The sequence below is a fragment of the Ahaetulla prasina genome, chromosome 13, assembly GCF_028640845.1.
Source record: "Ahaetulla prasina isolate Xishuangbanna chromosome 13, ASM2864084v1, whole genome shotgun sequence".
Taxonomy (NCBI): domain Eukaryota; kingdom Metazoa; phylum Chordata; class Lepidosauria; order Squamata; family Colubridae; genus Ahaetulla; species Ahaetulla prasina.
In genome coordinates, this window is record NC_080551.1 from 24,470,840 (window position 1) to 24,491,591 (window position 20,752).

A 20,752-nucleotide genomic window follows, 5' to 3' on the forward strand; every position below is an offset into this window, starting at 1 on the left:
TGTTGGTCTTTATTCGACTCTTTTGCTTTTGGGGTGCTCCTTTTTGACTTCCTCTTTTGCTCCGCACCGGAGGAACCCTTGTGCAAGGTAACCCTTGGCCTGGCTTCTCTCCGGCCATGCTCCTTAGTGGCTTTGACCTGTCCTCAACCCTAAGGGGGATTGGTTTACACTATCTATAGCCTTGTAACTTCATATATTCAGAGGGAGATCAACAGCAGGGAACAGGAGACCAGAAGGCCAATTCTTGGGATTGAATTGCCCTAAAAAAGCAGAAGAATTAATGTAATTGCTAATGTCCTCGAGAAAACGTCTGGGAGGGAAAGCAGAGCCTTCCTCGGCTAGCATGAGAGTTGAAGTCCACACATCTTCAAAGTTCCCAAGGTTGAAAAAAAAAACCCACAAAAGACGCCAGCACTGGGCCGTAAAGAATAGAATGGTGATAGGACGTTCTGAGCAAGCTGGTTTTTGCTATTGAGCTCACTGTAACTAGTTGGGGTCTCCACATGGAAGAAGCCAGGGGTGTCTCCAGGCTGTTCTCAGAAGAAGGTGGCCCATAATGATGTCACTGAAACAATGCATGTAAAAACAGAGTTTTGAATGCGCCATCATGTGTACCTTAAATGTATTGACCATATCTTGAAGACACCTCTGAAAGTCCAACTCAGGATTGGCAAACTTCATGCCCTTATTTTAGCCGATTGGAAAATAGGGTTGAGACCGTAACCACCCCAGGTTAATGGAGAGACTGGATTTCATCCTCAGGAGCAGGAGTGAGAAACTACGGCCCCTTTACGACCTTTGGACTTCAACTCCCAGAATTCCTTAGCCAGCCATGTTGGCTTAGAAATTCTGAGAGTTGAGGTCCACAGGTCATATTGGGGCCATAATTGTCCACCCCTGCTCAGGACCTTCTTGCAATTCTAGTGAAGATAGGAGCTCCTTCTCTGCGTGGTCACCACTCTGGGGAAGCCCCAGGAGACTTCAGGATTAAAGTAGGACCACGGACAGCTCCAACTGGAGTTGTCAGCCTCAATTGGGTCCATAGATCATTTCTTCTCCAGAGCTCCCGTATTTTTCGGAGTATAAGATGCACCTTTTCCCCCCCTAAAAGGGCTGAATGTAGCCCCTCCCACCCACTGGCCCCCACCCTTTGGCCTCTGCCTCCCAGCAATTTAAGTCCTTGCAGCAAGCAGCAAAAAGAAACAGCCCATTTCAGCTTCAGCACAACCTGATTAGCCCAAGTTGATTGTCGTTGGATCGGCCTTCCGACCCTCAGCAGTTTCAGGCTGCAGGGATTGCCCGTTGCCTATTTCTGTGCAGGCCTCAGCTGATTGCTGCAAAGAGGTAAATTGCTGGGAGGAGATTTTTTTTTTCTTGTGCTAATCAAGCTATGCTGAAAACGAAAATGAAAGTAAAGCAGGCTGTTTGCTGTTTGCTGCAAGGAGGCAAAATTGCTGGGAGGCAGAGGCAGATTTATTTTTCTTGTTTTCCTCACCAAAAAAGGTAGGTGCGGCTTACAGTCTGGAGCGTCTTATACTCTGAAAAATATGGTAATTAAAAGCATCTTCCCTATTTTAACAACTCTTGGCTCCAACAGGAAACAAAGTGAATTCAAAGCATATTCCCAGAGCTTATGCACTGAATACAAATTCCTTGTGTGTTCAATCACACTTGGCCAATAAAGAATTCTATTCTGTTCTGTTCTGTTCTGTTCTGTTCTATTCTATTCTATTCTATTCTATTCTATTCTATTCTATTCTATTCTATTCTATTCTATTCTATTCTATTCTATTCCTATTATTCCTATTTCTTTCTATTCTATTTCTATTTCTATTCTTTTCCATTACTATTACTATTTCTATTTCTATTATTTCTGTTTCTTCTATTTCTATTTCTATTCCTTTCTAATTCTATTCTATTCTATTCTATTCTATTCTATTCTATTCTATTCTATTCTATTCTATTCTATTCTATTCTTTCTTTTCCTTTCCTTTCCTTTCCTTTCCTTTCCTTTCCTTTCCTTTCCTTTCCTTTCCTTTCCTATCCTATCCTATCCTATCGCTTTGGGAACAGGCCTTCCACGTCTCTTCCTAATGATAGAATGGCCAGTTTACCATTTCCACCACCGCCACTTGATTGACATGGAAGAAGGTGTCATAGATTCAATAAAAGGAGTCCAAAGATGGCTTATGTCTGTGAGGGTCTGTCTTTTCTCAGCAGAAATGCACAAGGATTTTATTTTTATTTTTTTTGATCCATTCCCTGCTTCCGAAGGTGTTGAGTGGATCCGTCTGCAGACTGCCATCAGAGTAACTGGATCCAGTGGTAATGCAGTCTGTTGTAAGAGACACCGATGGGTAGCAGTGGAGAAGTCCAGAAATGGGAGAGACTGTTTTGGCTCCTGAGATGTTATATCTCTGGGCAGATCTGCCTTTCGCTTCCTCTCATGTTCTCCTTTGGGAACGACGGGAGAGAAGACACAATGGCTGTAGAAAGCCATTCACACGCTTTGCTCCTGTCTGAGACAAACGTGAATTCCCCAACATTAACTCAGCTTCTTGCTGGTCCAAATTTAAACTGATATGACTTTATTTTATGTTTTTTTAAAAATTCAGCCAGCTTGTTTGTTTGATATGGTCTTCTATGGCAGGGGTCTCCAACCTTGGCTACTTTTAAGCCTGGCGGACTTCAACTCCCAGAATTCTGGGAGTTGAAGTCCGCCAGGCTTAAAAGTGGCCAAGGTTGGAGATCCCTATTCTAAGGGACCATTTTTTGCAATGGCTTTCTTAAGTTTTTTGTATTTTTAGCCCACAGTTTTCCCTTGTACAATATATTTGCCCCCCCCCTTTTTTTTAAAAAAAAAGACATGTTTATATGCTTGTTCACGAAATACACTGCAAAATCATGAAAGGATTGGGTATTGGTACAAAAAGATGCAGCTGCTTCGATGAGTCGCATTAAAGACCCATTTGCTTTCTGGAATGGGCTCATCGAAGCAGCTGCAATCGTTTCTTCAGACTCACACAGGAGCTTAAAAAAAAAGACTCAGCTGCTTTCAAAAGGCTCATGCTTCTTTGCCTTCTAAATAATGTCTTCTGAATAATCATTTAAGCTAGTACAGCCCTGATTTCTACTATGTTAGTTTTTTTTAAAAAAAAAATATGGAGGGAGCTAACACATTGTCTCTCTCTGCAGGAAAATCCCTTCAGGCAGAGAATTGTCCGTTCTTTCTCAGAAGACCCAGAAGGAAGTCTCAGCTTTAATGATTTTGTTGACATGTTTTCTGTACTTAGTGAAATGGCTCCCCGGGAACTGAAAGCAATCTATGCCTTTAAGATTTACGGTAAGAAAAATAACAGGGTGAGAGAACAGCTGACTGGGAATTCTGGGAGTTGAAGTCCACCAATTTAAAGCGTGTTGGCTGAGGAATTCTGGGAGCTGAAGTCCACCAACTTACAGCGTGCTGGCTGAGGAATTCTGGGAGTTGAAATCCACCAACTTAGAGCATGCTGGCTGAGGAATTCTGGGAGTTGAAGTCCACTAACTTACAGCGTGCTGGCTGAGGAATTCTGGGAGTTGAAGTCCACTAACTTGCAGAGTGCTGGCTGAGGAATTCTGGGAGTTGAAGTCCACCAATGTAAAGTTGCCAAGATTGAGAAACTCTGGATTAGAACACACTTGGTATCCTTATGAGAAGCAACTAATTCTCAGCAAGATCTTTAAAATCTTTTAAAGATTTATGCCAAGGAGTGGAATAATAGCAGGTTAGGGGTTTCTCAACTTTGACAACTTCAAGTGGATTGGACTTCAACTCCCAGAATTCCCAGACTCAGTCTAGCATGAAAAGCAGCTAAAAATTCTCAGCCACAGTGCATGTCTTTCTTTTGGTGATTCTGTGAATGTCTCATCCAGCATTATGTATTTTATGGAACAAGTGGAAACCTTTTTGTCTTAATTGTCTCTGGTAGCTACTGGTATGATCTACTCCCCCTCTTCCCCAAACTCCTTCAGCAAAGCTATCTTTCAACGTCAATTTAATTTTTAAGCCTACGAGGTCCAAAACCTTTAGAAAGAAAAAGGAAGGATGTGATTTATTTCCTTCATGGCAGGAAAGACTCGTCAGATGCCAGACCTTTTCCCAATAAATCTGCCTCGACAGATTTACTGTCCATACGCAACCTGCTAAATGTCATTCTGCTGGTTTCTAATTAAATAGAACTGATGGTAATTCTGCTTATTGAGCGAAGCACAATAAAACAAATGCTCAGCGCTGGCCTTTTAATCGCCAGCCTATTGTTCACTTGCGAGATTCATGATTGAGCTTCAGAGAGAGAAGAGAGGAAGAAACACACCTTCTCCAGATGTTCGTTAGATTCCAACCAGGAGATAAGGAATGAAGGGTTGATGGGGTTGGTTGAAGTTTAGACGTCCAAGCCACGTGCAATAAATCACTACATATTGTTGTGGGCCCTCCGTCAGCCCTCAGATGGAGACTCAACAGTGCCCAGGTCTGGAGGTGGCTGTTGAAGAAGAGGAGGAACAGCTGGGACCTGTGCAGATGCGCAGAAGGCAGAGGAGAGGAGAGCAGTGGAAATCTATGGACCGGTCCTTGGGATGAAAGAGCTACTGCTGCTAGCAAAGTCCCATCCTAGCTCTGGGGATAAAAGACAAGGGGTAGAGATGAATAGATGTGGCAGACAACTAGTCATCTACCTGTCGGAGGGACTTGTTAGCCTGCAGTGAGATAAACTTTTGGCCGGGGCTGCTGGTGCTCCTAATAAAGGAATCTTTGAGTTAACTTCAGAGGGTTTGTCGTGTTTGGGGAGCTGGGTTAGAACACTTATTTTTCCACCTATCAAATTTATTGGGAGTTTGGAAAACATCAATCAGTAATAGAATAATCATGTTGGAAGGGACCTTGGAGGTCTTCTAATGCAACCTCTTGCTCAAGCAAGAGACCCTGTACCATTTCAGACAAATGATTGTCCAGTCTCTCCTTAAAACTTCCAGGGTTGGAGCACCCACAACTTCTGGAGGCAAGTCGTTCCACTGATTAATTGCTCTTACTATCAGGAAATTTCTCCTTAGTTCTAGGTTGCTTCTCTCCTTGATTAGTTTCCACCCGTTGCTTCTTGTCCTGCCCTCAGGTGCTTTGGAGAATAGGTTGACCCTTTCTTCTTTGTGGCAGCCCCTCAAATATTAGATATTTGGCCTGGTAGAAAAATTCTACCCATCTACTAGTTTCTGTGAAGATATATAGAGAGCCCTAAAAAAAAAAGTGACTCCATATCCCATCGACTGCAGTATAGCGTATGAGAGCCGTAGTCCCAGCCAAGTTGAGGGCCTCAAAATGACGTCCTGGCCACTTCTTTCTTTCCTGTCTTTGCCTGCCTAGATTTTAACACCGACAACTTCATTTGCAAATCTGACCTGGAACAAACGCTGAACAAATTGACCAAGGAAGAGCTGACTGAGGAGGAGGTTAGCCTGGTGTGTGAAAAGGTCATTGAAGAAGCCGACATGGATGGAGATGGGAAGCTTGGATTTGCAGATTTCGAGAACATGATTTCCAAAGCTCCAGATTTTCTCAGGTATGAGCATCTCCACCATCGATCGAGGATCTTTTGCGGTGCTCCTCCAGCCAGGAAGCAGATGTAGAAAGAGATAAAGATTTTAGAGAGGAATATGGGAGACAAGTCAAAAAGGAAAAAAAAAGCATAGCAACTAAAGTGTTGAAGTGGGCAAGAGATGATGGATAGATGATTTTTTTGTTTTTGGTGTTGTTTTGATTTGCTTTGCTTTTCCTCTCTCTTTCCTTTCTCGTTTTTAAGTAGGTGACATGATTAGAAGTTAGGTCGGATAGAAAGAAAATGTTTTTTAACAAAGGATGACATGATTAAAAGTTGGAATAAGCGGTAGAATTAAGAGAAAAGGGGCATATTAGCGTATACTCCTTTATATAATAAAATAAGAGTAATAATAAGAGAAAACATGGAATAATTGAATAATGATAGATCGTAATTTTATATAAATATGTATCATTATTAGAAACATGTAAGTTGGACTGAAAGTAATAACTGACTAAAGCCATTAGTTTTATTTGTATTAGAATGTATGACACCCAGGTGCCACACTGTTCCTGCACTGATGTGTTTGTAAAAAATAAAATTAAAATTAAAAACTTGGGGGTGGGGGAGAAAAATCCTTTGCAGTGTTCCTCAACCTTGGCAACTTTAAAGTGTGAGGACCTCAACTCCCAGAATTCCCCAAGCCAGTTTTGTTGGTTGGGGGAATTCTGGAACTTGAAGTCCACAGATCTTGCTGAGGTCGGAGAACTCTGGTTTCAAAGCCTGCAGTCAGATTTGACTAGGTTATAGATGATCAGAAGACGATTTGGCTGGGCTTGGAAAACCTGCGTCCAACCAGATCATCATTTTCCTCCTGTGGGAATTGAGGCTAGCATTTTCTTGACTCAGGTCGAGGACAAACTTGTCTCTTCGTTTCAAAGGAAAGAGATAATTGGAAAGGATTTTTTTCCAGCAACATCTGACCAAAACCCAGGAATGACTTCTACCGGTACTAAATCCCAAAGGCCCCAAACTTCCAGGCAATGGCAGAAACACTTATAGATTCTGAAAATGTGATCCCTGTGGGATCGTTTCCCCCCTTTTTAAAAAAAAAAAAAAGTGATCATTTTGAAGGCCTGGGCATTTTAATGGCCCCATTAGCACTCTCAGCTGGCAGGAGCTAAGTGTTCCGTTCTACAAGACTGGCTACATTTTCGCAGGAAATGGTTTTATATAAATCATTGTGGAAGCTGAAATTTCACACACATGCACACAGGTCTATAGGATAGTGGAACATCTAAAGAGGTAAGTTCACTCCACGAGACCCATTCAAGTCGGTTGAAGAAGTGGCTGTTTGGGCAAAATGCCAACTTTGCTTCGTATGAAATGTTGTGCTTTAGTGAATTTTATCAGTCTAGACCAGGGCTTGTTTTAGCAATTTTAAGATGTGTGGATCTCAACTTAGCTGCTCTCATATTGTTTGTTCCTTCTCTCTCCTTCTCTCCTTCCTTCCTTCCTTCCTTCCCTCCCTTCCTCCTTCCTTCCCTTTCTCCACGCCTTCCTCCCTCCCTCTTTCTCCTTCCTTCCTTCCTTCTCCTTCCATCCCTTCCTCCTTCCTTCCCTTTCTCCACGCCTTCCTCCCTCCCTCCCTCCTTCCTTTCTTCTTTCCTTCCCTCCCTTCTTCCTTCTTTCTTTCTCCTTCCCTCCCTCCCTCCCTCCCTCCTTCCCTTTCTCCACTCCTTCCTTCCTTTCCTCCTCCCTTCCTTTCTCCCCTCCCTCTCTCCTTTCTTTTCCCTCTCTCCCTCCCTCCCTTCTTCCTTCTTTCCTTCCTGTTTGACATTCTTTCTTCCTTCCCTCCCTCCCTCCTCCTGATTCCTTCTTTCCCTCCCGTTTCCCTCGCAGCACCTTCCACATACGAATCTGAAACCCATGGGGCTGAGCCACCGGAAGCCAGGCTGGTTGCCGTCTTCCTGGCTTCTTTCTCCTCCTTTCCTTGATGCTGCAGCAAAGGACTCGCTGAATCCTGGCCCAGCAGAGGCAGGACTATTTCCCAAGATCTTTGGAATATCCCTGGATTGTTATTATTACTACTAACTTGGTTTTTGTTTTTAAAAACAACAACGCCCCACAAATGGGCCTGTTCCCTTCGTGGGACACACCTTGTTGGACTGTTATTTTTTTAAAACTGGGCCACCACCGAGCCGTCCGTGGGGTTTCCTTGTCATTTTTATACGTGTCTCTACTAGCCCTCTTGAGCAAAAAGAAGACAAAATCCCAAGGGCAACTTCACCGAGATGTTGAATCTTCCTGAAAGGACTTGATCAAACCGAAGCACTGGAACTCCCAAGAGAAGGAGGTCCCCAGATTTAAAACCAGGCGACACTCTCACCCCCACCCCGCTGGATTCGTGCAGCAGAAGAAAACCGCCGGTGCCCAGAACGAGGCGCTTCATCCACCGGACGTTGGGTGAAGACTTTCCTCCTCAATGAAACTTGAAATATTTCCTCCTCGTTTCTCCTGCCTCCCATAAGGGCATTCTGCATTAGCAAATCAATGCCTTTCCCAAAACGGGATATGCCTCTCTTCCTATCCTGATTGCATTAAGCTGACCGATTGCAAAAAAACAAACAAAAATAAAAAAATAAACGAAAGAACGAAACGAACGAAAACAAAGGACGAAAACAAAGGGGGACACAAAACACACAACCTACACCTTTCGCCATCGCACAACCCGGGAAGCCGCCTAAGGCAGTTTTCCTCGTTGGGATGGGTGACCGCCATGTGTTTCTCTCTTCTCCGAAACCAGCTGTATTTCGTACTTTACTTCTTTTTTTTCCCCTTCTTTCGGTTTGGGTTCTTGGCTAATCAACTAGGCATGATGACAATCATATCTTACCACCGTTTTTCACACACAATCTCCTGGAAGGGCTTTGCTACATATTGTGTGGCTTCTGTAAATTATCCAGAATTAAAACGTCGGCCGGTTTTACTGATGTAAGATGGTTTTCTTTTGATTCACCATTGAAAGGACAAGCTCTGGTTGTTTTGTTTTATTTTATTAATCCGATTTATTTGGCCGCCCGTCTCATGGAAAACAACTCTGGGCGGCATCGAGCAAGCCAGTCAAAACAGGAAAGAAATAAGATAATCATTAGTTCAAACCATGATACAATCATGATTAAAAAAGAGTTAGAAATGAGAGAAGCGGAGCTAAGAAAAATCTCATCATCACCATCATCATCATTATTATTCACTGGTTTTTAGCCTAGATGAAGCCATGCAAAAAAGACAGGGATTTTTGTATGCTTTGAGGGAAAGGAGCCATTTAGAGTCACACAATTTTTCCAAAATTTGCCAAATCTGTTTAGTACTGTGTCCGAAAAAAAAGAGGGGGGTGTCAGTCGTCTCCCCAAAATTTCTGGGAATTGCCAGTTATTTATTGGATCAGGCAGCAAATGACAATAGAACTACGATATTTACAGTGTTACGATATTATTATTATTATTATTTTAAAATAGTTTATCCAACTTAAGATCCAAAAATCAAATGAAGGCAAGTAAAGATTTATGACCTTCCCAGCTGGCTTCTGATAACTCAATGGGGGAAGTCAGATTCACTTAATGACCAGATGGTTCTCTTAATAACTAGAGTGATTTGTTTACGAGCCATGGTGGCACAGTGGTTAAGAGTGCAGCATTGCAGGCTAATTCTGCCGACTGCCAGCAGTTCTCACTGGCTCAAGGTTGACTCAGCCTTTCATCCTTCCGAGATCAGTAAAATGGGGACCCAGATAGTTGGGGGCAAATATGTAAACGCTATAAACCACTTAGAGAGGGCTGTAAAGCACTGTGAAGTCTTAAGTGCCCTTCCTTCCTTCCTTCCTTCCTTCCTTCCTTCCTTCCTTCCTTCCTTCCTTCCTTCCTTCCTTCCTTCCTTCCTTCCTTCCTTCCTTTCTGTCTTTCTGTCTGTCTGTCTGTCTGTCTGTCTGTCAGAATGCTGTATTGCAGGCTGACTCTGTCCCACTGTCAGCTCAAGGCTGACTCAGTCTTCCATCCTTAGCAGTGAAGCACTATACAAGTCTGAGGGCTGTTGCTATTGTTGTTAACAACTTGGCAAAAAAAAAAACCCTCTAAAATTGACTCAACAGCCACTTGTTTAGCAACTGGAAATCCTGGTCCCAATTGTGGATAAAGCAAGAAGTATCTTTACTAACAAGAGTGGCTGTTTCTTCCATCTTCTAAGCCAACAAATTCTGATTTAAGCAGCATCGGTTCTTCCAGACAGAAACCCGGAGTGCCAACAGGCAGCCAACATCTCCATCCCTTTACTTGGAAGTAAATAAATAGGGAAGCCGAGATCATTAACTCCGTTCGGAAAGCCTTAAAGCAGGACATGGAAGTCAATTTCCCTAATAAAACGGGGGGGGGGGGGGGAAGAAAAATGGGACTTCCGGATAACCTTCTGTTCACCCTGCAGGGATGGAAATGAATCGAGTCATTGGGGATTTAAAAAGAAAAAAAGCAAGCGGTTCTTTCTTTTCTTTTTTTTAAGGGAATAAAATCTGTTTGCTTTTCTTCTGATTAATCTCCCTTGAATGTCATGGCGAAGAGGATGGGGGCAAACCAGACACTGCAGAGGAGAGTCAAGGACAAAACCTCTAAAGATTTATTTTGGCTTCTGAGAAGACCTCCAGTCGCCCCCCCCCCGCTCCTCCTCCCCACGACTGCTGAGGCAGGATTTCTGTTTTATTGTGTCTAAAAAATCATTATAAGAGAAAGGAGGAATGGAAGAACTCTCATAACACCAGAGCCATAATTCCTCTTTTTACGGTTTCTAGGAAACGAACCAGCTCCTGGAAAAATTCACCGCTAAACGTTCTCCTTTCTCCCAACTTATCCCAGTGGGGGGAGTCCTCGACTTACGGCCACAATCGGGGATCAGAATTTCCATTGCTAAGCAAGGCGGTGGTTTGGCAAGTCATGCTCGGTTTTATGACCTTTGTCACCGCCGTTGTTAAGTGAATCACACGGTCATTAAGCAAATCTGGCTCCCTCCTCCCCCCCCTGGATTTCGCATGTCAGAAGCCGGCTGGAAAGGTCATCAATGGGGAATCACGTAACCCATGATGCTGCAACCCTCCTCAATCTTATGTCGGTGGCCAAGAACCCCCAATTTGACAGGGATAACCATGGGGATATGGTGAAGGTCGTAAGTGCAAATTCTAGATCACTTCTCCCAGGGCTGTTGTGATTTTGAACGGTCACTAAGTGGATGGTTGTAGGTGAAGGACTACCCTGCTTCCCCCAAAATAAGACATCTCCTGATAATAAGCCCAATCGGGCTTTTGAGCGCATGGCAATAGGCCAAGCGCTTATTTCAGGGTTCAAAAAAATATAAGACAGAGTCTTGTTTTCAGGGAAACACGGTAGGTAGGTAGATAGATAGATAGATGATAGATGGATGTATTGATGGATATATAGAGATGAGAGAGAGATGATGGATGGACAGACAGATAGATGAGAGATGGATGGATTGATAAATAGATTATAGATAGATAGATAGATAGATAGATAGATAGATAGATAGATAGATAGATAGATAGATAGATTCCCTGTTTCCCCCAAAATAAGACACCCCCTGATAATAAGCCCAATCGGGCTTTTGAGCGCATGGCAATAAGGCCAAGCGCTTATTTCAGGGTTCAAAAAAATATAAGACAGTCTTGTTTTCAGGGAAACACGGTAGGTAGGTAGGTAGATAGATAAATAGATAGATGATAGATGGATGTATTGATGGATATATAGAGATGAGAGAGAGATGATGGATGGACAGACAGATAGATGAGAGATGGATGGATTGATAAATAGATTATAGATAGATAGATAGATAGATAGATAGATAGATAGATACTCTGCTTCCCCCAAAATAAGACACCCCCTGATAATAAGCCCAATCGGGCTTTTGAGCGCATGGCAATAAGGCCAAGCGCTTATTTCAGGGTTCAAAAAAATATAAGAGAGGGTCTTATTTTTGGGGAAACATGGTAACTGTTCAGGCCTTGGGGACTTCACCCACCCGTACAAGCAGTTCTTGACTTGCAACAGTTCATTTAGTGACCGGCATTGAAAAAAGTGACTTGAGACCGGTTTTTCACATCCGGGATCATTGCAGCATCCCATGGGGGGCACTGATTTGCCAACTGACTCATACTTATGACAATCGCAGTCTCTCGGGGGGGGGGCACGCGATCCCCTTTTGCGACCTTCTGACGAGCAAAGTCAAGGGGGAAGCCAGGTTCACTTAACAACCGTGTGACTCACTTAACGCAACCGCAGGGATTCCCTTAACAGCTGTGGCAAGAAAGGTGGTAGAACTCACCTAACAAATGTCTCCCTTAGCCACAGAAATGTTGGGCTCAGTTGTGGTCGTAAGTCGAGGACTACAATACCTGTACAACCCTTGGGGACCTCATCCAATCCATGCTCCTCTCCACCGTCTTTGCCTCTCTACCCAATCTCACTTCATCTCCAAGCTCTATCAAAGAGGCCACCAAGATGTGCGGCCCCTGGCAGGCAGGACAAGTGACCCAAAGACGGCACGGCTTTCGTTCAAAAATGGGAGTCTGAGACATCCTGGTGGGTTGTGTTCCGTTGCAACTTTTCCGCTGGTCCTTGAGCGGAGGCCTTGGGAAGAGAGTTTGGGTTCAAATCGATGTGAAGCCTGAAGGCACTTGGAACCCTGACATTGAGCCTTCAGGATTTAGGCTTCTTCTCTGCGAAGGGGAACCTTCTGGGCTTCTCACTCTGCCAGGGGGAAAATAGAGGGACGCTGATCAGAGGGGTCACTTCAGAAAGACCCTTCCCAGAAAATACACTTCTGAACATTCCTTGCTAGGTGAAAACTGTGAACATTACTGGCTGGAAGGCTCTCCATATGCTTGGATGCTGTATGGGTTTTTTTTTTTTTCAAATTCAGGAGATTCTATCTCTGTCAGTTGGTCCACCCATCCACCCATCCACCCTTCCATATCATTCCATCCATCCACCCATTCATTCCATCCACCCATTCATTCCATCCATCCATCCACCTATCCACCCACCCGCCATTCTATTCCATTCCATCCCATCCCATCCCATCCCATCCCCCCACACATCTATCCACTGACCCATCCATCTCCCTTCCCCCTTCCTCTCCTTCCTCCTCTTTTCCTCCTACCCTACCCTACTCTACCCTCTCTGGATTTTGGATATTCAACCTAGACAACCCCTTTTTTAATTGACTACATCCATCCTCTCCCTACTTTGCTCACTGAGTTCTCTGAAACCTAAGAAGACTCATCATCCGGATTGGCCCCTATTATGTACCGCTCAAAAAGAAAATCTCCTTATTTATGAGCCATGCCCCCTTCACACGGGGTGACTATTCAAGGTTACAGTACCTTTTGGGCGACCTTTCCTTCTAGTCTTTTCCCTGGCAGATAGGGAACCTGCTCGTAGGGGTCCTCCAGAGATGCAGCTTGACTTGTGGTTGAGGAGCGTTGAGAGTAAGGATCAGGTATTTTTTCATATGGACTCTCAGGGTTGATCTGAAGCTTGGAGACATGACCAAACTTTCTGGAGATTTGATCATAAGACCCTTTGGATCTGCTGAGGGAAACCTTGGGAGGTTTTTCTGAGCCAAGGAAGATACCTTTTGCCCACCTGAACGATTCCTGAGTATTAGTTGTGTTGTCCGCCCATAAGGTAGATGGTTGGATCTTCTCATCCATGCGTTCCTTTGGGAGTTCAGACAAGGATTTGGGTTGGTTTAGTTGCCCATGTTCTTTGTTGACCACCGACCTCGTGTTGATCCTGAGAGGAGAGTCATGGAACTCTTCCGAATTTTTGGATTTATTCAGCAATGTGGGAGATAGTTTTGAAAGTGGATAATTAAGAACGGCTGATTTCTTGGACAATAAAAAGGTGGACTGATAATTGTGGGGCTCAGCAGATATCCAACAGTTTTTGGGTTGGTCTATGGCAATCCTAGAATAATTTGTGACTGGTTGAGCTGGGTCTGCAGGATTCACTTTTATGGTGAATGGTGTGTCTGATTGCTTGGCCAATCCAAATTCTTTCTTCCTTTGGCAAGGAGAGCTGTGACCTTGGCCCAGTCCTACAGATCCCTTTGCCTTAGTGTCCCCAAAAATTCTGGCCCCCTCTTTTGACTTTCCCAAGCTTCTTTTATCTAAAGGAAGTTTCTTCACAGCTGAGTAAATAGTTCCTTCATCTCCAACCTCTTCCTCCAGAGACAATGACTCCAGCAAGCAGGACCTGTCTGGTATTGGGGGGGCTGCATCTGGATCCTCCTGTATTGATTTAAGGCAAAGAAGGGAAAAAGACTGTTCGTGGAGAAGAATGTCTACTTCTTAGAATTCTTCCTTCTTTATTAGAATTCTTTATTGGCCAAGTGTGATTGGACACACAAGGAATTTGTCTTCGGTGCGTAAGCTCTCAGTGTACATAAAAGATATAAGTAATGAATCATCGTCGTAAATAACATTCATCATGAATCATAAGATACTACACGTAGGGATAGCCATAGGATACTAGGTAAGCAATCAAAAGCATACTAGGAAACTAAATTTGCAAGCAACAAGTTTGTAAAGATGCAAGCAACAAGTTTATTGTCATAAGTGGAAGGAGATAGGACATAGGAAGGACGAGGAGAAGAATAGTAATAGTCTTAGTAAATAGTTCGACAATGTTGGGGGAATTAGTTGTTTAGCAGAGTGATGGCATGCGGGGAAAATACTGCCCTTGTGTCTAGTTGTTCTGGTGTTCAATGCTCTATAACAGGGATCTCCAATTTTGGCAACTTTATGACTTGTGGACTTCAACTCCTAGAATTCCTCAGCCAGCGCATGCTAGATGAGGAATTCTGGGAGTTGCAGTCCACAAGTCATAAAGTTGCCAAGGTTGGAGATCCCTGTTCTATTAACGTCGTTTTGCTCTATAACTTCTTGCATGAAGATCTCAAGAGGTACCTTCTGAATGTGGACTCTTACTTGCCATGGCAGAGAAGCAAAGAAGATAAGAAACAGAATATAAACTTTCCCCATTGCTGAATTCCAGCAACCAGTCTTGAAAGCCAGGCCTCCTCTAACAGGGAGGGAATCAGATATGTCATAAATAATTGCTACCAATTCTTCCCCCTTTGGAAAATGGTTTCATCCATCCCTTGGCAGCCCCCTCAACACCGCCATATTGTTGAGTTGAGACCAACCCATGAACTGCTATTGCTCCTGGAGAGTGAGCAAGCTGAGGATATTTTAAATCAGTGCCCCAAAATGTTGTATATTGCAATGATAAATGCCACCATTGAACCGTCAATGTCACCATGGAACTTTGCTGCTTCTGAAGATCTCACCAGGAGTTACAGGGTGAGGATCACTTTGATACAAAACTGAGCACCCAAGAAGATTCTTGTATACGATCCAGACTTTGGATCCTTCTAACTTTCCGTTTCCATGCATGCAAAGCAGGGATACCAGTGGTGGGATTCAAATTTTTTTACTACTGGTTCTGTGGGCCTGGCTTGGTGTGGCTTGGTGGGTGTGGCAGGGGAAGGATATTGCAAAATCTCCATTCCCAGCCCACTCCTGGGGGAAGGATACTGTAAAATCTCCACTCTGGGGCCAGCCAGAGGTGGTATTTGCCGGTTCTCTGAACTACTCAAAATTTCCGCTACTGGTTCTCCAGAACCTGTCAGAACCTGTTGAATGGCACCCCTGCAGGGATCCCACCAGCCTGAAGGACTTGAGGTTGGATGAAGCTGGTTTGGATCACTCTCCAAAACCTACCTTTGAATTTTGACGTTCCTTGAAAAGAGACTTCTGCTCTTCCTGAAGTGGAGTCCTTGGATGTCCTGGCTGATTGGTGAAATGATTCCGGGTAACCAGCGAATCGGCAGATGGGTTCCTGCTCGGTGTTGAAGCATCTGCACTGGGACTTCGATCTGAAGATATTTCATCATATATACTTTTCTCCTCCAGCTGTGAAAATGGAAGAACGTGGAGGAAGATACAGCATGCTGGACCATTACCGCTAATTTAGAAATGCAGGCAAGTTCTAGATAACTTCCTAGTTCAAATTCTTTGGGCAGCCTACAGACCATGAACCCAAAATACCATCCCAACTTTTAAAAAGAAAGGTCTCGAGAGCCACAGCTATAGTACACCAATAGCAATTCAAAAATATGAATTTTAGCTCTAAGGAAACTGAAGTGGCACCTTTGGTATCAACTGCTTTCTTTCAAAGTCATCAAATTTGGTACTCAACGCATTCTGATGCAAAAATTTTATCCCGGTACTCATCGTTTCTTTGGTACTCAACATCCAAGCTAGAACTTGTTGTGTTGGCTGCCTTGTGACTTACTACCTTATTCCTCATGGGAAAAATTTGTTTGGTACTCATCACGCCTCTGAGAACCAATTAAAAATAAGTATCAAGGTACCGCTGTACCCTGCGATGCTAAAATGATGCTGAAATTCTTGGACGAAGAAGGATATCTCGGACTGTCATAGGAAGCCTCAAGGGAGACTCTTCTACTGATTGCAACCCTTTGAGACAGGCTGGGTGGTATGACAGGGACTCTTAGCTAAATAACAATAGCAATAACACTTAGACTTCTACACCGCTTCACAGTGCTTTACAGCCCTCTCTAAGTGGTTGACAGAGTCAGCATATATTGCCCCCAACAATCTGGGTCCTCGTTTGACCCACCTCAGAAGGAGCGAAGGCTGAGTCCGCCTTGAGCCTGATGAGATTCGAACTGCCAAATTGCAGGCAGCCGGCAGTCAGCAGAGGTAGCCTGCAGTACCGCACTCTAACCACTGCGCCACCGCGGCTCTTAAATGCAACAAAACCACAGGATGATAATTTACGTTTGCATCATTGGGTTGGAGGCTATCTACGGTTCGGCAACCCGACCCACCTTGGGACAGGCCGACGTGAGGTTTTCTCCAAAGGGCTGAATCTCAGACCTCTGGTAGTAGCCGATCAGTTCAGTCAAATTCGCATGCGCCCGTGTGTCTCCGGAGACGACGTACTGCCCACTGCGGTGGCAGCTGATGACAAAATGACGGCAGCGATCCTTCCCTCTGGAAGTCAAAAAGCGGGACATCTGAGGAGCAGGTGCTGAGGACAACCTGCAGCCTGTCCTGGTTCTTTTCTTGACTCCCCAAAGGGGGAAAAAAAAAAGAGTCGTGGAGACTTTCCAGGAAAAGCCAAGTTGAAATTCCAGCTAATTGCAGATCACCCAGTTGGCGCCATTGTTCCTTTCCTGGTCTGTCTAGGTTCCGCCTTTCATTTGCCTCTCTCTCTCTCTCTCTCTCTCTCTCTCTCTCTCCTGCCCAGGTACCAAGTCCAGCCCCAATTGGCCCTACCAGTAAGGAGAATGGGACGGATGTCTCAGGTGGGGGTGGGGGGAGGGAGGGAGAGAGAACAGCCCAGCTTTTCCTTCCACTTCTCGCCTCCTTCCCGGCTATCCTGAACTCTCGGGGTTGGGGGTGCACACCTGCAAATTCAGTCCCTGAACTGGGCAGTTTAAAGCCTCCTGCCACTGGATTTATTATTATTATTTTTTAATAATGGATGGCACCTTTGTCCCAAAGGACAGGATGAAATGAACAAGCCTGAGTTTGGACACACTGGGCTTGATTTGGCCACCAACCTACGGCTTGTAGAGATGTACTGATGCCAGAAATGGAAATTTCCTGCTGGTAATATATTTTATTGCGAATGTTGCTTTGAATCATAGGTTCTGTGAATCACAGCAGTTTGATCTCTGTGATCGCAATACTTTATTTGTCTATTAGTTCCTAATCTCCTTCCTTCCTTCCTTCCTTCTCTCTCTCTCTCTTTCTTTCTTTCTTTCTTTCTTTCTCTCTTTCTTTCTTTCTTTCTTTCTTTCTTTCTTCCTTCCTTCCTTTTTTCCTTCCTTCCTTTCCTTTCCTTTCCTTTCTTTTCTTTTCCTTTCCATTCCTTTCCTCCCTCCCTCCCTCCCTTTCTTTCTTTCTCTTTCCTTTCCTTCTTTCCTCTTTTCCTTCCCTTTTTTCTCCCTCCCTCCCTTCCTCCCTCCTCCTCCTCTCCTTCCTTCCTTTCTTCCTGCCTGCCTGCAGCACATTAGGCAAAGCCTCCTCCCCTTCCTTCCCATGCAGTTTAGTTGCTTCCAGTCTAGCAAAGACCACCTTGAATCTGCCCAGCCCTGCTTCCTTTCTTCATCCCCGGAGCATTTAATCCCAAGTCCACCTGGCTGAGCTCCTGCTGGCGTTCTTTGCCACAGAGCCAAAGGCTGGAAGGCTGACCTGGAGAAAGCCCAACAGTCCATCTTCACAGCTTCTCAAGGACTGGATTCAGGGTCGCAGAGCACCGGCGTGTGAAGAAAGAGACCCAACCCAAGAGGGATTTGGGAAACGGTGACTTTTCTCACCCCTGGGAGAAGCCGTAGACTTACCGGTAGGAAAGGATGTAGCCGAAGGCTTTTTCGTTCAACCTGATCAGGAAGCAGCCAAACTCTCTGTTTTCCAGCAGCGTCTCAGTTTCCCTGATACAAGAGAGGAATTTTGACAAGGATTCCCTTTTTAAATATGACTGAAGAGGATTTAAAGATAAAAACGAGAAAAAAAAAAAAGTAAAAAAAAATTGAGGAAGAATGCTGGCAAGGATCTACTGTTTCTGCAACAGTAGACCTTCCATAACCTTAAAATATACATGGCTTCCAAGCCACGTCTCCTATTTCGGACTAAAATTCTGCTTCCTCTCGATCAGAAAAGGGTCGTTCGCTTACTGTCTGGTCAGGAATCCATGGAACCAGTCTGGCAATCTGCCCTCTTGCAAGAGGAGAGCAATCTGCGTTTCCAGGAACCATCTTAAGATCAGGTCTTTCAGCATCTCCGAAGGCTGCCTTTCCCTTTGCCTTTCCCTTCCTGTGGAGGGGAGTCCCACCGGCTGATTCTGCATCCTGCCTGCCAGAAGAGATGCAGAATATCCCAGGGAAACATATATATATATATGTGTGTGTGTGTGTGTGTATATTCTTTTTTTTTTACAGCTTCCCAAAACACTCATTTGCTTACTGTGTTTCACCAGCCTTTCTGGATGGCTGAAGCCATTCATCAGATCAAACGTCCTTATTTGCAGAGTTGACAACTTGGCTCGGGACCAGACTAGAGAACTTGGCCGGCCCCAAGCTCAAATCCTAAGAAAAAGAAGTTCCCTATCAGAGACTGTGCACCGTCTTAGTTCTACTTTGGGTGAATGGCTATGGCTGTTAACAGGCTTTCACTTGGTTAGAACCTGGGCTTGTAGCCATGGGGGGTGGATTTGTCCTGTATACAAGGTAGTAATTGGAAAGGGAAGGAAAGGGAAGAGGGAAAGAAAAGAAAAGAAAAGGAGAAGGGGGGAAGGGAGGGAGGGAGGGAGGGAGGGAGGAAAGAAGGGATGGCAGAAGGAAGGAAGGAAGGAAGGAAAGGAGGGAGGCAGGTAGGGAGGAAGGAAGGAATACAGGAAAGGAAGGAAGGAAAGAAGGAAGGGAGTAAGGAAAGAAAAAAAAAGGAAGGAAGGAAGGAGGGAGGGAAAGAAGGAAGGAAGAAAGAAAGGGAGGGAGGGAAGGAGGGAGGGAGGAAGGAAGGAAGGAAGGTATACAGGAAAGGAAGGAAGGAAGGAAAGGAGTAAGGAAAGAAAGAAAGAAAGAAAGAGAAAGGAAGGAAGGAGGGAGGGAGGGAGGGAGGGAGGGAAAAAAGGAAGGAAGAAAGAAAAGGGAGGGAGGGAGGAAGGAAGGAAGGAAAGAAGGAAGTGAATTCTGGGAGTTGAAGTCCCTGCATCTTCAAATAGCCAACGTTGATAAATCCTGTACTAAGCTGTCCTTCATCCTCAACATCACGGCCACTATCTTTTTTGGGGGGGCCACATCCTCTAGATATACCTGGCCGTCTCCAGGGGGTAGATGGCATCTGAAGACTGTATTGCCACTTTGAGCTTGGCTTGGACCTTTCCATGTTGTACCAGGAAGCCAAAGAGAACCAACAGTGGATGCTTGACAATTTCTGGCTAAGCCCAATTATCATAATTTTCAAGTTACATTAACTGAATCTTTCAACTCTGCAAATATTTCTCCTCTCCTTTCCTTTTACTCAGTGGAAAACCAGGCAGGGTTCCTTCTAAGACGCTTCCCACACTCCTTTTCCTCCGGTGGGCTCAGCTGCCTCTTCTCTGCCCATTGCCTAGTCTGCAGCTCTTCCTCCTGTCTCCAAGGTCGTTCTCGCCTACCATCAAAACCATCCCAATTCTCTTTAAGGTCAGCCCTGAAGGGATTGCCCCCCCCTCGCTCAGTTTGTCCTGGTCTTGCTCTTGCTCGCCTCCCTCACCTGGCCGGGCAGTGGAAAGCCATGCAAATCATCCCACCCGTTCCTACGTGAATTGTCCTAGGGAAAAATGCAAATGCGTGCCTGTTAGGTGAAGAGCATCATTTTACATTCAAAGCCACCCGAACGTCAAACAAAAGAAAGTGGAAAATATGTAAATGTTGCAGACTCCGCACAGTTCCTATAGATGGAATGAGCTGAACTCGCTTTCAAATGGAATATTTTTAGTTCTAGGACAATTTAGAGCAATGTTTCTTCAGCTTGGCAACTATAAGTGGTGCAGACTTCAATTCCTTGACTGGCTGGGGAATTCTGGGAGTTGAAGTCCACTTATCTAAAATGGTATAGGTTCTCCTGCTTGAGCTGGGGGATGGACTGGAAGACCTCCAAGGTCCCAGCTCATTCTATTCCCTTCCAACTCTGTTAATCTGCTATTCTATTCCCTCTCTTAAAGTTGCTAAACTTGACAAATACTGGATTAAATTCAAGAACATATTAAGACATAAAGTCTTTTTTTTTTAAAATCAGCCACAACAAGCTGATAAACCATCAAAGTTGACACCCAACCAATTTCCTGAGGTACAGGAAATGTGCAGGTTGATTTTATGCCTTTCTCTGGCAGAATAGATGTTTTGATTAAATAGTTATTTTTATAAAGAAAAATACATGATACAAGCTAATTTAGAATAAGGAAAAGAAAGCCATCAAAAAGAAAGTTAAAAATGCAACAAAGGGGGAAAAAATAAAAGAAACAGATAAGAACACACATATACCAAGAAGT

General features: G+C 44.4%; 2 protein-coding genes across 5 annotated transcripts in view; one reads left to right on the forward strand and one right to left on the reverse strand.

The window, feature by feature from the left end:
• CIB2 (calcium and integrin binding family member 2) overlaps positions 1-8,577 on the forward strand; it is a 21,489-nt gene extending 12,912 nt beyond the window's left edge. For 2 of the 4 annotated variants that reach the window (XM_058156405.1, XM_058156404.1), the window contains exons 5-7: positions 3,196-3,343; positions 5,396-5,591; positions 7,470-8,577. In XM_058156405.1, the coding sequence (XP_058012388.1) occupies positions 3,196-3,343; positions 5,396-5,591; positions 7,470-7,491 (366 nt within the window). In that variant the 3' untranslated portion in view covers positions 7,492-8,577. The remainder of the gene's footprint in view (positions 1-3,195; positions 3,344-5,395; positions 5,592-7,469) is intronic. The other 2 variants (XM_058156402.1, XM_058156401.1) reach the window with 1 other exon arrangement.
• A 3,742-nt stretch (positions 8,578-12,319) lies between these two features.
• Positions 12,320-18,568, reverse strand: SH2D7 (SH2 domain containing 7). Its single transcript, XM_058156479.1, has 6 exons — positions 18,396-18,568; positions 18,063-18,263; positions 16,542-16,707; positions 15,409-15,600; positions 13,006-13,914; positions 12,320-12,370 (listed from the first exon to the last, which is right to left on the reverse strand). Exons 1-6 carry the CDS (start codon positions 18,566-18,568, stop codon positions 12,320-12,322), a joined length of 1,692 nt encoding a protein of 563 aa, XP_058012462.1.
• Between the last annotated feature and the right edge of the window lie 2,184 nt (positions 18,569-20,752).